Source organism: Sylvia atricapilla, chromosome 13 (genome assembly GCF_009819655.1).
Source record: "Sylvia atricapilla isolate bSylAtr1 chromosome 13, bSylAtr1.pri, whole genome shotgun sequence".
NCBI lineage: Eukaryota > Metazoa > Chordata > Aves > Passeriformes > Sylviidae > Sylvia > Sylvia atricapilla.
This window is the reverse complement of record NC_089152.1, coordinates 13,929,557-13,946,409: the sequence shown is the minus strand read 5'-3', so window position 1 is coordinate 13,946,409 and position 16,853 is coordinate 13,929,557. Positions and strand designations below refer to the sequence as shown.

Below are 16,853 nucleotides of genomic sequence, written 5' to 3'. Positions count from 1 at the left end.
GAACAGGTACTTCTTTGTAATAAATACTGAATAATAAAACCCCCAAATTTTGCACAGAACTAGGATCCTTTGCCTGTCTTCCAGATAAGGTTTCATTTCAGTCTGTATGAATATAAAAAAAAAATGGCCTTTGTCTTTGGTAAAATAACTGAAAGAGCGTGTCCCTTATCTGTCAAAGGTTAGTGATGGAGAAAGAGCCTTTATGTACAGTTTCTGTGTTTGTTTGCACTTCAGGTCAGTGACTCATTATCTTATGAAATCCAGGCACCTTTGATACATAATGAACTGACAAACACAGATAAAATGCTGGATAAACCCTTCTTTGTATCATTTCCAAAATGCTGACCTAGTAGCACCAGTCTTGAATTAAAAGCTGAATTCTTCACTGTGCTTCAAATTCTTCAGCACAGAGCAGATAGATAGAGGGCACCTAACTTAAGAGCCCTTCATATGAATTGTGATTAATTGTTGTCTTGTCTTTTTTTTCCTTACTCTGGCTGGAATTAATAATTTTCCTTTCTTTCAACACCTGATTTTGTTCCCCACCTGTATATAATACAGGGTGACTACGACGGCCAGAACAGGTCATAATAATATTACAGAAGGCTGGTTAACATCAAATATGGAAAGGGAAAGTCTAAGTGAAGGCTTTCATGCTGATATAGGGGAATTGCAAGATTCTTGGTTCCTGTGCCACTGGTTAAAAAAAACCCCTTCACTTTGGACAGTGTGTTCCTCATTCTTTTGTAGCTGCAGTGATCAGTGCTAAGTTGGGTAAAATAGTGGGACATTATCTAGATATGGAGGAAAATTAAAAAGGAGAACTTTTCTAAATAGAAAAAGCTCAAATTCACCAAAATACAGACTATATATTTCCTTACCATTAATTTAGAATTACATAAAGAACTGATGAAAAATATTTTAGCAGTACTTAAACATGAGACTATGGCCCAAGAGCCACAGAAATTGCTAACAAATTCTGCATAGGAACTTGTATTCTGAAGCGTCCACTAGTAACCATGTGTTGGATAATAACAGCCTGTTGAAATATCTGTTCCTATTTTTTCACAGAGAAAATGCACTGCATGCAGAATCCTTTGTCATGGGAAAAACACAGGAAGCACAATACTGCAACATCTGCAACTGCTCTGCCCTGCTGGGATTGAACTCTAATTTTCTACATAATGATGGAGATGAATATCCCTTAAAGGTGCAAATGTAGGACAGGTCTTCACAGGTTTGTTTTCATGATACTGTATTGGAAGAGTTTAGCTGCCTACCTGTAAACCAAGAGCTGTAGTTAAAAGTTGTTCAGATAATAGGAATGTGCTGCTGAATTAATTTTGTGTGATATTAAGGAACAGTTCTGGTCTGCATCAATGACAGTGACAAGACTGCCTGTTTTGTAGAACCTGGAGTACTTTCTAATGTGAAACTTTCTAATGGAAACCTTCTGCATGGTGCCTCTGTAAAAGTCTTTGTAAAGAGAAGAGAAATGGCCACAGTAATTTCTGCAACAGCAGCTATTTCTAATGCCCTAACTATACCTAAAGAAATTTGTGCAGACAGCTTAACCCTCTTTATGAAGGGTAAAAAATGCCTCTATGAGACCTGGAGTATGAGGGCACCATTTGTTTTAAAGGCCAATATAAACTCTGCATACAACACAAAGTATTGTGTATTTTCATGCACAGCATTATTGTTACAACCCATCATTTTCTATTTTAAAGGAAGACTTTTTAAATGTTAAAAGCAGTTATGCTAATGTTTCTGACCTTAGTTTGGCCAAATTGAAGGGTGGAACTAGGAAACAGGGCAGCATCCAGTATGGCACTTGTGGACACTGGTTAGTCAGCCCAGCCAACAGCCCCAGGACAAAAGAGAGGTTCCTGACCAATACATGTAGAGAAGGTGTTACAACAGAAATAAAGGGGAAAGGACAGTACTGACTCTGTCATTGAATGTATCTCTGGTACTGAATCTTTCTGCTTTCTGTGATCTGCTGCTTCTGTGACTCACCAGACAGGAGCAGGCTTGCTATTGCCTGTCATAGGACGTGAAGAAATAAATTGCACTCTGTAAGGTGAATCCTGTTCATTATACCCATTAGTGGGTTATTCTGCTTTCTGTACAGCTGGCCACCATTTTATCTGGTGACTGCTGGATTGCTCTTCATGGTTATTTCTTTAAACACAGTGCCTGCTCTGCCCAGGATCATCTCTATTGACAGAATTTTCAAAGCAACACCAAGCAGATTTCTGGTTTGCACAGAACACTTTCCATGAAAGCCAGAAGTCTGCCAAGGTTTTCTCACACTGCAGTTGAGATCAGAATTTGGTGGGACATTTTGTCGAACACCAAGAACAGAAGGAAGTAAGAACACACAAGATTTACTAGCAAAACTCTGGTGTAATGGTGCTTACTGTTGCTAAATTCATGATTGTTTACGCCATGAAGTGGAAGCCCTTTTTAACAAGGGTGCCCTACCACTGTAGCAATAAATGCCATGTAAGAAAAGAAGTCACTTACCAGAGACGCCCCCGGTCACGTACACGGCCACGGTGACTGCCATGGCAAATCCCACCGACACCATCATGGGCCCTCCATGTGCTCCCCGGCTGAGCACAGACTGGCCCACACACCCACAGCCAAGAGCCTGCGTTTGCACAGAGAAGTGTAAAATCACCGCTGTGTCTGTCCAATGTTATTGGTTGTGACTTCTGCTGGCCTGATATAGCCACATATACTGAATACTGAAACAGGGATACAATTTGTCATGTGTGCCATTTGTTGCCTTTGCTGCAATGCACATTTGCTTTTTATTTTCCTCGTCTCTGTCACGAGGAAGAATGTCTGCTAATGAGGATCTCTCTCCACACAGAAAATTGTTCTCAGGCACAATGACGGGATACAGATCAGAACTTGGAACCAGAACAAGATCACACAGCCTCTACAACAAAACTCTGCATCTGAAAGTGAAATTAATTCTGTGTGGTAAGTTTTCAGTTCCAGACTGATGTTATAAGTGATGAAAAATTTACTGTAAAAGTTATGAAAGATAGTTCAAAAAGCTTTTAATGTTTAGTGCTGGAACTCTGGATTGAGACAACCTTCTGGCATTTACAGTGTGTGTTATTGTTATGCTGACTTTATATCACATACTGCTCTAGCAAAATACTTCACTGGTTCTGCAACTAGAACAGTTAACTGAAGTGGAGATATCTAAATAATTCACATTGAAGAATTCTAAATGGATTTAAACTAGCTTTGGATTTTTGTTGATTTCCCTCAGAATAAAGTTCAGTAACACATTTAAATATTTGCTTAAGATGATGTTTATTCAGTTCTAAAGCCTCTACTTACTTTCAAGCATATGTTTAGATCCTATTAAAGATGATAGGAAAGATATTCAGAGACAAAAACCTTTTAGTTTGAGATAGACTAGCTGATCCATTTCTGTGTCTTTGAAAATCTGCTTTTAAAATATATGCCTATGTCCTCTGCTGAACAAGGAGCCAATACTCTATGGAAGCTCTCAAATAATTTCTGTAGTCTGGAAACTTTTGCTTCTCTGCAGCTGTAAGTGATGTGAATCATACTATTTCTGAGCTGTGACTAGTTTTATCTTGAGCAACCTTAATTGCTTATTTTCAGTTGCAAGGCGGTTGAGTTCAGAAACTGCAGAGTAATGCAAAAATCTCTCTTGCCTTAGAAATGGACTGTACCAAAATGATTTGGTGATCAAGGTTTAACAAGCAAGTCCTGCTAGAATAGATGCAATTTAAACAGGCAGAATCATACTTCTGTTTCCATTATTTCCACAAGGGTTTTAGCTAATACCAAAATGTGACAGAAAAGCTCTCAATAAAACTACACTCTTAACTAACTTTTTAATGGAGACAGCTTTTTTAAGTGCCCCGAGACTGTGTCGTGCACCCAGGTGCAGCTCTTGCCTTGAGGTCATAATCATGTAAGCAAACAAAACACTGACTGGTGCTGGAGTGTTGCAGCTCTGGTTACGTAAGGGTAGGGTGGTGTTAGATAGCCACAGTTTATTGGACTGTATAATTAAAGGCTTCAGGACACAGTGCAAGCTGCAGTCGGCTGCTGTGCCACAGGCAACGCACGCGTATGCCGTGCTGTCACCTAGCAATGCACGTGGTGAGCACAAATGCACATGCAGGTAGCAAACCAAAGTAAAACTAAGTGGAGTTGTTCACAGCTGAAATTACAGCAGTCTTTTTAAACTTTGTATGAGACAATTTATAATGTGTTTATGTGTTTAATACGGAAAGGAAGGGTATGCTGGAATTCATAAGAATCTAGAGGAGGTGGAATTAGCATACTCTAGTCATCACCTTCCAGATTTCTCAAAGGGAGTGTTCCAGAAACAGCACTAAGCAAGATTTTGTGAAAGATATGGCTCAGATGAGGAGCAAGCTCAGCAGGCTGCTCTGGGCCCCTGCACACACTGGGGTGCAGGTTGAATTCAGGCAACCAACTCGATCTACAACTATAGTGTGCACTTGTGTTCTGAAATGGCACAGGCAAAGTTTTGCAGATTCAAAGAAAAAGCCATTCTTTTGAAAACATTACTTCTTCCTGTAAGGCTGATGGAAAAAAAAAGAGAGCAGATGTTGAGGAGATGGTTATAGAAAAGGATAGGGGAGAGCAACGTCTGTGCATATCAACCACAAATTCACAAGAAAAGGGAAGGAAATAACAGAGGGAGGCTGTGGCCTCCCTTTATCACCAGAACTGAGGAGAGTCAGACAGAAACAGCTGTGTAGTCCTCTTGCATTGTAGCTCCTGCTCTGCAGGTCTTAGGGAAATAGACAAGTACAGATGCTCCATTTCTGTGCTAACCAGTCTCTCCTACAGAGAAGCCATGCTAGCCAGCTGGAACACAGCTCCACTCAGGGGACCTGCTCATGTACAAGGGCTAAACACTACTGCAGGCACAGTCAGTGTGTGTCCATCCAGGGATGGGAAAACTGGGAACTGAGCCTGCAGATCTGAGCTGTGTCACTGAAATAATTTCTCCATTTGCTGACCTTTAAAGAATGAGAGAGAAAAGTTGCCTCATACCTACTGTAGCTAGGTTGGTGCAACTGGAAACTATCACCTAATTATGTAATTACACGAACAGCAATTTAATGCCTTGTAAACCTTTGCTTGACTAAGTTAAGACCAAATAGACCATTGAGTTGTAATTAAATAGTCTTAAGATTTTAGGCCAAGCTCAGCCATCAATTGCACCCACAAAACTCATTGATTGAAGTACATGGAGTTAATGAGAGTTTAATTTACAGTAGAATATAGCCAGATCTATTTATCTTATCTTGTCTATCTTACGTTGCCAGGTTTTCCTCTTAGCAGTTGTCTATAGCCTGATCTGCTTAAAATTACTGGAGTACTTTCAGCACTGATTTTTTTTGTTCATGAAGTCATTAGATTACTGTCTTAAAGAATATGCTTGGGTGTGGAATAGCTGTCTGAACCTTCTCTGCCAAAAAAACTTCCTTCATGGCCCATTAGATCTTTCTCTCTGTCTTGGATAACAAGGCTTATGTTAGGAAAGGAAAACAACTGGACTTAAATGAGTGTAAGGCCCTATTGCTGCCTGGAAGCTTGCAGGACTTTCTGTACCCCACTCATCAGAGAGCCTAAAGATTCTCTTGCCTCCATCTTACTATTTTCAGGATTTTTTGAAATCTTTTGAAATTCAATAGCTTTTTTTTGGTGTAAATAGATTTCTGCAAGATCTGAAACCACAATTTTAGCGAATCTATTTTTCTACATGGCCAGTAAAGTTTTAGACATCTTAAAGAACGCTTCTATAAAAGAGCCCCCTTCTTCTCACAGTCCTAGAAGTATTGTGCATTTATAGCGAGACCCTCTGACTGTCACAATAAAGAGGCAGCCAAGCTTGTTAGCAGTGTGGAGGCAATGGGCTGGACCGTGTTGGGCTCTGTACATCCCCAGCTCCAGCTGTAATGAGACACACACCTGCAGTGAATTCCACAGGTGTCCCTGCAGGCAGAGTGTGGCCTCAGTGGCTGCAGAGCTGATGATGCTGTGCTTGAGTACAGGAACTCAATGTGTTATATGGAATACAGTCAGCAGGTGTGGGGAAAAAAAAAAGTATTTAATCATAAACTGCTCACTTTCAATCATGAAATGCTAGAAGAATAGTGGCTGCATTTGCCCTTTCTTGCAGGTGGGAATGTGTGCCCATGAAAACATCACAGTATTCTTCAAGGTGTACTGTAATCTTGTGCAGTTCCCCTACCCAACATCAATATTTCCAAATAGGATTAGTGGCTTATAAAAATAGTAAATAAGCTTTCCAGTTTGAGGTGTGTTAAATTGGTGGTGTCTTCCTAAGGGAGTGTGTTTTAGAACTCGCTTTCATTTCCACCCCCTTCATTTACAAAGTAAGTCTTCAAGTCTGCTTAAAAATTTACCTACTGAATTTCATAATAAGATGTTTTATAATGTTAGAAACTCTTTCCACACAGAGATTTATTTTTACTTTGTATTACATAGGATCTTAGTTCAGTCAGGATTCCTAAGCACTTTTTCAACAGGGACAGTAATGCTAAAAGGAACAAAAACAGAGACATGTTAGATCTTCTAAAATTCAAGGCATTTGCTCTGCGAGAATTCATGTTACAGGAAAACCCTCAGGGAAGACCAGTCCTCATCCAATTTAATGTTTATTATTTGCTATATTTTGTTAAATCAGAGAGTACTTAAGCTTTTAAAGGTGAGATAAAAATACAGCTTACTAATCAAGTAATTTCTGTATACTTTAAAAGCATACAGATTTTATTTTATCATTAATGAAATGTTTTGGTGGGATGGGGAGGATTTCTGTACGTTATGATTTAATCAAGGTTAGAGGAATAAAAAGTCACTATATCTGTTCTCCTGGTGATCTTCTGGGAAACAACCAATATTTTCTTGGGTCCAGATAAGTTTTAAATTTTGTTTTGAGACTTGCTATCTAATAAAGAAGGGGTGAAAAAAAATCTCTAAACACTTATCATTTAGTTAATTAAATAGTATAGACATAAGCCTTAAAATTATTGCCATTTTGAAACCATTTTCTAGTGACAGAGAGCATTACTACTTGGAGACATGATTGTAAATTTAATAAAACTTTGGATGATTTGTGCATATAAAGCTTTTAAAACATATAGATATCAGGTTCAAATTGCTTTGTGGGAAAAATAGTGAAAATATTGAGGGACAGGCTACGCTGTGTTATATAAACTGATGTTTTTAAATTTTATTATTACTTTTGCATATGCAATAGGAGACAAATAAAAGTTTGAAATCACCTAGAGAGAATGCAAAAGTCTGCATTTTCTCATTTTTATTATGATTAATATTGCATTCTTCATTCTGAAATGCTAAATGCTTTTCTTTCCTGAATTACAGAGGGCAACTGGTTTGAGTCAGTTTCTTCAGTGAAGACTCTTTTTATTTTCTTACTGACTTTTAGAAATTCAAGGAAGGAAATGAAATGTGATATTCAGACACAAACTTTCAGGAGTGAAACATTGCCTGTTGTATCAGGGCTAGAAAGAAAAGGCCATGCAGAGGAACAAAATCTTCTTGTCCTTGCAGAGAAAAATAACCTATTCAGGTGCTGCTTCCCTCCCTCCTCACTCATTTGTTCTTGAGCTGTGACGCTTTGCTTCCTACCCCAACTGAAAAGCTTTAAATCTTTCTAAACTGCTAAAGTGTGTTTAGTCTCTGCACCAACTCTCAGGGAATTGTAGCATTGAGAAAATGGGCAAGAGTGGGCATTGCAGACTCCAAGAAAGGTTTTCTGTCCTCTCCCTGGAGTACAAGGGTACATGTACCTTTTCTTTTACTCCTTCCTTTGGTTGCAGAAACAGGGGGACTGGATCTTTACAGTTAGAGGTACATAGTTAGGAGTAATTAAAGCCTAAGCTGCTTGCTGTTGGGAAAGAAAGAAAAAAAAAAAAAAAAAAAAAAAAAAAAAAAGAAAGAAAACTGAATGCTTTTAATAGCAAAGAAACCTGTGAGGAATGGGTTAGAGGAGCTGAGTCACATTTGCCTTTAAACCAGACCATGGATTGGAGAGCCCCCTAGAATTCACTTTCAACCAGAATGGTTTATTGAACTGTGGAGTTTGCAAAAATATAAACTCACTCCATAGCACAAACTACATTTATTGTCTTTTATTCTGTTCTCCAACTGTTTATGACAGCTTTAAAAAGTTATTACTTTTATTACCTTTCTTTTATTTGGTGAAACTTTTGAAAAAACACCTTGTAAAGTTGTGTCTGTAAAATATAAATTCAAGTTTTGCGCTCACAGTTGCATGTTGGAAAGATGCAAGTCTTCTGTAAGCCTCAGGCAGAGATGCCTATGCTTCAGTCCTACAGATGTAAAATTTCTGGGAAAAAGGGCATCCACACTAAATGGGATGTTTTGGGAAATTAAGTTCAACTTACTCAAGCCTCATGGTTAAACAGTGAGTGCTAAGTTACATGCTGGGGCTGATGTTGCAGAAATGATAATTTTTTTCAAAGCTTTCATGTAACACAACATCTGAGTCACCTAAAAGTTTGAAATGTCACGTACTGGGAAATCTAAGTTTGGATGGAAAACAAAAGATTCCCATGATTTTTCAGAATTACTTGCTGCCATAAATATTTTGGGGTAAAGGATCAAATAGCTGACCTTCCTTTCAAAATTTTCACACTGCTAAATATTCAGCTGAATAAAAGAATTACTTCTTAAACAGAAGGGCTGCCTAGCAAAAAAACCCCGATTCTTATAATAAGATTATAAAAACACCAGTTTGTAAGAACACCTCCTTAATCTCAGTACAGATAAGGGGTTTTGTTACCACCATGTCTTCTGTTTGCAATGCTGATTTACTACAGTTTCAAAAAGAAGAGTTTGTATATCTTCATTAGAATCATTAGCAAAATTTATTGCCATCAAAATATATGCAACTATGTAACATCAGATCCATGAGTGACATCTGTTATTTATTGATTGTACTATATTATTGCTGCTGGAGACCCGAATGTGTGGATCTCTGACATAAGAGCTGTTTCTCAAAGTGCAAACGTAGCTAAGGCTCATGGTATTTGTAGCATTATGTAATATCTTAAAAGCTGAGTAACAGATCAAAATACTAATTACAAATAAATTTTAGTACCCTCTTATCTAGCTTTGACAAACTTAAGTTCACTAAGAGCTAATTATACAAGATTCTATACTCCAGGAAATTCATTGTTGATGGCAAACAAGGCAGCTGTTAGAAAGTGCTGATGTTTAATTTTTTTACCTTAGACAAAACTTGCTATAATTTCATCCTATATTAAAAATTTCTCCCTTTGAGAAAAATTTAGAACTTGGACTTTATCTTTGCTTAAAATTTCTAAGTTGTGGTTGTCTGTTAAATGTTAAACACTTATTTAAGGAGCAAAGGATCAAAAGCTGTTTGCTTTCATGTAATAGCGTCATGTAATGAGAATGCTAATGCGTGTTTAAAATACGGGATATATGTTACCCTACAGTACTGTAATTAACATGCACTGGAATGTAGGCCCACAAAAAGTAGATATAAAGGAGTTGTTTAAGTTTTAATCTTACAGACTGAGCAAATCCATGTAATGCCAGTCTTAAAGATTTTTCTGATGAGACTCAACTCTGCAACAGAGCAGGAGTGATAACTTGTGTAATGAAGAGCTCAGAATATGAAAACAAGACTAAAATATTTTGATGATAAATAGGCTTCCTCATTAGCTGGACTATTTCAGGGCTGTCATGTATTCGGCTCATGCTTGTGCCCTGAATCCTCTAAGCACACACAAACATTTACTTCAGTGGGAGTTGCAAGAGGCTCCCCACCTCCAGTTGGAGACCAGGCTTATAGGAATATGTACATGGGAATATATATAAATATGTATGTATTAGGAGCATATATACTCCCCACTTGTATTTATATGCTAAATGGAAGCCTGTGTTTTGTCTCAGCAAGAAGCGTATGCTGCTCTGGCCTCGGGAGATCCTGGCTCCTGTGCAGCTCCTTTCTGGGAAACTCTGTTCAGTAAGATGCTCTTGAGAGTGAAAATGAAATACAAACTGTGTTAGGTGAGCAGTAGCTGTTAAAGGAAGCCACATGGCCTATTTGGCATCTCTTTTTGGAACTGTTTCAATTCAGATATACTTAATGGTGTAAGTCAGAGTAAATCCCATTTTGGTTGAGAGCAATGCAGTCAAGGTCCAAAGAGGAAATATGGAGAGAGGCGTGATTAAAAGCAGAGGGGCAGTTGGATAGGTGAGTTCCAGCCAGACTCACTAAAAAGCCACATAAACCATCTCTCTGATCCAGCATGGCTTCCTGACTCTTTTTGCTGGCACACAGGTGTTATCCCCTAGATGAACTCACAGAAATCCCAAGAGGAAATGTACTAAACCAAGAAACATGATGGACTTAAAGATCCCTAGAGAGCTCTTCCTCAAGGGAGACCTTGGGGATAGTCCCAGCTGCAGAAGGCTGCGAGTGGGAAATGTATGTTTTGTGCTGGCTCTCAGCCACCATGGGCAGGTGTTCTCCCACCTCAGGATGCTTCCAGGCTCCTGGAGTTTGGTGTTTCTTACTGAATTTGGGTGCTTTGCTAAGCAGAGAGTGTGGCTCACATGGGCTGTGCCTGTATTATCAAGCTGTATGATTTAAGCACCTGAGAATTGGATTGTGGATACGTCAGGAGGGATTACTTATTTGACACATCTCCAGTCTGATCCATGGGATTGAGCATCCATTAATGGTCAGCACATTTCCTATGATTCTGGAGCTCACCTTCTACTTTATTTTCACCTGGAAAGAATTTCGTCTACGTGCTCTGAGTCCACGCTGCAAGGCAAACTGCAGCAGGTTAAGTAGAGCTGACCAGGAGATATTATCCAAACCGTGTGCCCAGGGCCTTTCTCAAGGTTTGTTGTGTAAAATCTGTCTGACATTGCAGGTCACACCCTTCAACGCTGAGGTGAAGGCTGGGTTTTTGCCTGGTGAGTGATTCCACTTTCTAGATTTCCTGTTTGGAAAATAATGATGCAAGGCTGGGAGTTACCAAAGATGGTAGTTTAGGCTCCTATTAGTATGTGGCCTGTGATGTTCTCCAGAAAAATTAGAAATAGGTGATTCAGAGGGACAGAATTTCACCTGGCTAACTCCCAGCGGTGGCTGCCAGATTTAGGTGTGGTCAGTTAGCATTGGCTTCTAGACAGAACCTGTGGCTAATAGAAATGCTGCCTCAGCCTTGCTCCCTGGCACAGGTGTTCTCCAGTTTCTAAACTCTGTCACAGCAACCAGAAATGGCTTTCAGCAAAGACATGAATCAGCTGTGCTATAGGTTGTGAACTCTCCTCTTGATTTTTAACAGCTTTACCACAGGGTTCTTACACTATCCTAGTAGTATAACCTCTTTTGAATACATGCTCTGTTTTTCAAGGATTTCTGTCCACTGACTTACCAGGCTGCCACTTTCATTATCTCAAACTTAAATTAAGGGTTTATCTGTACTTCAGGTGCTTACTAGCTAACAAAGCTTTAAAGCAACAGCAATAAATAGAATCACAAAATCACAGAACAAACTAGATTGGAAAAGACCTTTGAGATCATCAAGTCCAACCTATCTCTTAACAACACCTCAACAACTAAACCATGGCACTGAGTGCCATGTCCAATCTTTTTTTAAACAGCTCCAGGAATGGTGACTCCACCATCTTCTTGGGCAGGTGATTTTCAGTGCCCAATCAGTCTTTCAGTGAAGAATTTTTTTCCTGGTGTGTAATCTGAACTTCCCTGCACAGTTTAAGATAACAGCAGAAAAGGCAGTTTCTTCACAATAAACACTTGGTACGGCTGCTAACTTGTGCAGTCTAAACACAAGGTGAGGTATCCAAGCACTGAGAAAGCTGCAGTTTAATCCAGGTGAGGCTCTTCCTGTTTTAAACCAAGGCTGAAACTAGCAAGGGTAAGAGAAATGAGAAACTCAGATTGTCAACAACAATTTTGTAGCTTTGTTTTCTACTACACTCATATGGTGAATATACTAGAAAATGGGATCTGGGTTTGCATTTCCTTTCTAGCCTTGTGCAGCAGGACATTAAATAATAGCATTTGCAGTCCAGTCTGCACTTTAATATGTTTTCTTCTCTTGCTTAATTTTATTAATGGAAAGAGGAGGAGGATCTTGTGGCGGGGACAGAATACTGGAAGTCAGGTGATGTGGGTTATATTCAGAATTTTGCCACAGGCTTCCTGTGCAGGCTGCTGTAATCAGGTTTGCTAATATACAAAATAAAGATAATGACATTTCCCCTCCTTACCAGGGTGTTGTGACACTTAATTCATTAATGTTTGTAAAGTGCTCTGTGCTCCTTGCTTCTAAATGTGCTTCTTACTGTAATAATGTCTTATGGATGGTATTAAATTTGAGAATAATGTTATTTTAGTGCTGGCACATTTCAGTTGGCTGAACTGTAGTAAAGACCATAATTTCCAGTATTTTATGAGCTACTGGAATTTTAGATGACTTACTTGAAATTTAGCTGATATAGTTACGGTTATAAAGCCTATGTCAGTACTGTGCCTGCTGCCTTCTTTTTTTTCTTTTTTTTTTTTTTTTTTTCACTATGATGAAATATTTAGCAATAAGCAAGACTGTGTTGTCCAGACTACAAGGAGAAAGGAAGAAAGAATTTGGTGCAAATAGTCAAGCTGCTTGACTTCCAGTTCTGCTACACAGCCTGTTCTCTCCCCTGGCGACTCACAGTCCCAGTGCAAAATGCACAGAAAAACTGAGCAAGAAATTAGGTTAAAAAATTATCTAGGGTATAAAATTGGGAAATCTAGGTATTTAAGTTGTAGCAGTACTATAGGACCAAGCAATATATGTATAATTTATGTAGTACAGTTAAAAACAAAACAAAATATTGTTAACTTACAAAATCTCCAAAGGTTTGGCAATGCAACTCCCAATAAATTCACCACAAATCAAAAGTTAAATTTCTATATTGCACAGGAAAACAACTCAACAAAAACTTTCTAAACATGCAGTACAATATGTTTGTTAATGTGAACAGAATTCATGCATAAAATGAACTACTGAGTTTTTAAAAAACAGGAGAGTATTAACAACATTCATTATGCATATCTGGATTGTTCAGAATGTTCTTCACTGAAATTCTGCTCCTAGATGAAATCCAATGCTAATCAGACAATTGTAAAATACATAAAACTATCTGGTTTTTTACAGGCAGTGCTAATTACATGGCATGAAGAAAGGAATTACAAACTTACCGTCATAGGAACAATTCATTCAAGCTGTGCATGGTCAGGCTGTAACCTCGCTGCTGGCACAGTACAAGAAAAATGTACATGTCCCCTTACAAGCACTGTCCAACATTAGATTAGTAGGAAGAAAGGAAAGCAGCTGACACTTACTATCAGTATAAAAGTTCCCAGGAACTCAGAGAGGGCTTCTTTAACCAGGCTGTTCTTCAAGGAAAATTTCTCCTTTAAACTCCTTTTGCTTTTCCGGCTCATTTTGGCTTCCTCTATTGCTCTGGTGCCCTAGTTACAAATACACACAAAATTTGTTCTGTATTTGTCCCTGCCTCAGCTGAACTTTGACACTTTTACTTAAACATTGAAATATGAGATTTCATCTTGTACAGCCAGTGAAATCGTCTGACTGCAGGCATTGACAGAACCAACTCAACATGCCCTAACAATTCATCGTGGGTTTGTCATTCTATGCCTTCCGTGAGTGCAATTCAATTCTATTTATACTGGTTAGATAATACCAGTAAGTTCACAATCAGATTTCTTCTTCTTTCTTACAGAATGGATTAATTATTACCTTGCCTATGTTACTTTTTTTTTTTTTTTTGGTTGGTTTTGGTTTTTGGTGGGGGGGTTTTTTTGTTTGTTTTTGGGTTTTGTTTTTTTATTTTTTTGTTTTGGGGGTGGCGGGTGGGGTGTTGGATTCTTTTAATCCTGGTAAGAATGAATAAAATGTTGTTTCTATCATCCTGGTCAAAAAGAAAGGCAAGAAGACAAACCACAAAGTAAGGAACCAAAATATAGTTACAAATTTCTCTCTGACCTAGATTGGGATTTAAACCATGCTACTATTGGCTGTCAAAGAGTTTTTCAAGGGGAGGTTGTAAAGAGAACGAATGCTTGGGAGAATGCTGTGCTGTACCCTGCACACAAAAGCCCTAAACTTCTGAGACATTTCAGTGGCTAATGAGGAATCTTACCGTGGTGGTGTGTGTTGAATTTGCATATTCACTCACAATACTCTTTTTGGACTAAATGCCTTGCTCTTTAGTGAACTTCCCTGTTTACAAAAGAGCAACGAGGCAGAATAAATTAGGAGCATTTAATAAAATCTGCTTTGGTCCAGTGGCTCCCTAAAAGGCAGAACAGGGAAGTGAAGCACTGAGTGACTATATATTTCCTATATGTGTAGCTTAAAGTGCATGGGTGCTATAATATAGAGCATTATAATATTATTTTCCATTCTCTTTAGACTTGAAGTTGCCAAATATCTCAAAGAACTGCGCCTCCTAGAGAAAAAGATTACACCTTTATTTCTTCAGCATCTTGAACAGTTTTATCAGATGTGATACAGACTTGATGCTGTCTGGTTGATTTACAAGTATTTTCTGCCATTTGACTTGACACAGAACCTCAGCCCGGTTCTAGTAGATTATTTTGGCTTATATTGTAGCTGCTCAGTGCAGCCGAGGTTTGTATCTGTGCTAAGCAGGGCAGAGCCTTACAGCATTAGGGAAATGTGCCACTTCTGCTATCCCATCAGTGTCCTTCCTAGCCTCCAGCTAGGACCTGATGTGTGTTCCCTGCAGCAGCAGTCACCTTACCACCACCGGCTTCATCCCTTAACCACCCAGTTCTCCTCCCCCCTCCCCCAGTTTTAATCCTTAACTGCTTCTCTGTGTCCTTTTACTCACCTTCCTCTACCTCTGCATCCAGACACCTCTGTGCCCGTCGGTGGGTTGGAAAACGCCTGCCTGTGGAGCACCACGGAGCTGATGGAGCAGCAGATGGCAGCATCTGTGCCGGTGCTGCCTGAGCCGGGGGCACCTGTGCAGAGGCGGTGACACTGCCGCAGGTCCTGCTCTACAGGTCCTGCCTGTGGCACGGGCAGCTGGGCCTGCCTCTGGGGAGCCCCTGAAAACAGCCTGTGGATGGCAGCTTGGAAACCTTTACCCCACACCACTGAGAAACAAACATATTATTCAGGACCTTAATTATCGCAGCATGCTAGAGTATGTGTTTGTTCTGTCTGTGAGAGGAGCCTTTCAGAATGACGTATGCGTTAGAACTGAGGGAGAATGCTTGGGAGGACATTCATTACGGCAGGAATGAGATAAACCACTTCCTCTCTGTCAGGAAAATGATAAATTAACAAACACGTTTGTGAAAGCAATTTTTAGGTTTTTGTCCATAGTGATTCTTTCTCTTATGCAGATGCGAGTCTTGCTCACAAATTAGTATGTAGATACCTCTTAGGTTGGTCTCATAGCAGGTATGAAGACATTAATGCTATTCTTCAACTACTAGTGGGGTAATAACATGTCAGAGACAGGAATTCGTACTCATTCGTTCAGATCACGTCGACTGCCTTATATGAATTTTCTGTGTTTGCAGGGTGGACTGGCACAAATACATCTATTTCACATTTGCTTTTATCAGATCTTCTTGAATACTTTATAAAAATCTTATTATTTAACTCCATTAATAAGAACTGTGATGCTAAGTTAGACCAAAGGTTCTTCTCAGCTCCATAACAAGATTAAAGCAGGTGTTCTAAGAGAGTATTGAAGAACAGAGTACACAGGGGATGACTGCTCCTTGGTAAATCCTTCCAGCTTTTGACATGTGGCAATTTAAAGGTACTGCCACACTTTTCAAAGAGAAAAAGGGGCAGCTCAGAACATTTGAATTAAGTTTCTCCTTTTCTTATATTTAGAAGAAGATTCTAAGACATTTACCAAATCTAACGTGTATGTAGCATTTAAGAAAGAAATAAAGTGTGAAGATAAACACCATGAAGGCTTTGACTTTAATTACTATCTATTTGATTAATCCTCTTTTTTACTGCCTTTTAGTTATATGCAATGGATCATCTGGTTGGAAAAGGCAAAGAAAATGCACTAATTACTCTTTTCTACTGCTCCCTCACCTGAGCCCTACTCCCAGAGTCAGAATGATATGGATACTGGCAGTGCCACCCATAAATATTGAAACTGTGTCATCTGAGGGAAGAAAATGAAGACATCTTCCAAAAATGGAAGTTATATAAGTAAGTAAGGAGCATACATATTAAATGTAGAATCATAAGAAAGCTCACCAAAAAGATTTTAAGGTTTTGCCAAAAATGTGAAAGTAACAGTCTAAATGTTTTCAAATTCTATAACCAGAGGAGCCCTGTGAGAGTGTAAGCAAAGCTATGGAGGATGGCAGCACAGAAGAATCATTCAACATGGCTGTGTCCACAGCTGAAAGAATTATTTGCCTTGCTGGATTTGGTGGGATGAGTGTGAGCAACTGTTCTAAAATAAATTGTCATCAGGAAACACTTCAAGAGAAATCGATAAATTAGCCAGTAATTCATTGCTGGAGCTGTGCAGTGTTTCCACCAAGGGATTAAAATACTCAGCTTCTCAAGTGCTAGTGCCAGTAGGTTGGTTTTTTGCTGATCCTGATCCAAATGTCAGCAAAACAGAACATAGGAAATATACCAGTGATCTGCTGCTGCTTC

General features: G+C 39.0%; 1 protein-coding gene across 6 annotated transcripts in view; it reads right to left on the bottom strand.

Annotated features, from left to right (window-relative positions):
* Nucleotides 1-15,386, bottom strand: part of AQP9 (aquaporin 9) — a 28,367-nt gene extending 12,981 nt beyond the window's left edge. Inside the window, exons 1-4 of one of the 6 annotated variants that reach the window (XM_066328508.1) lie at nt 15,040-15,385; nt 14,326-14,478; nt 13,505-13,633; nt 2,530-2,656 (exon numbers count right to left, since the gene is read on the bottom strand). In XM_066328508.1, coding sequence (XP_066184605.1) covers nt 2,530-2,656; nt 13,505-13,606 — 229 coding nt within the window. In that variant the 5' untranslated portion in view covers nt 13,607-13,633; nt 14,326-14,478; nt 15,040-15,385. The other 5 variants (XM_066328510.1, XM_066328512.1, XM_066328514.1 and 2 more) reach the window with 5 other exon arrangements.
* Nucleotides 15,387-16,853: the final 1,467 nt, after the last annotated feature.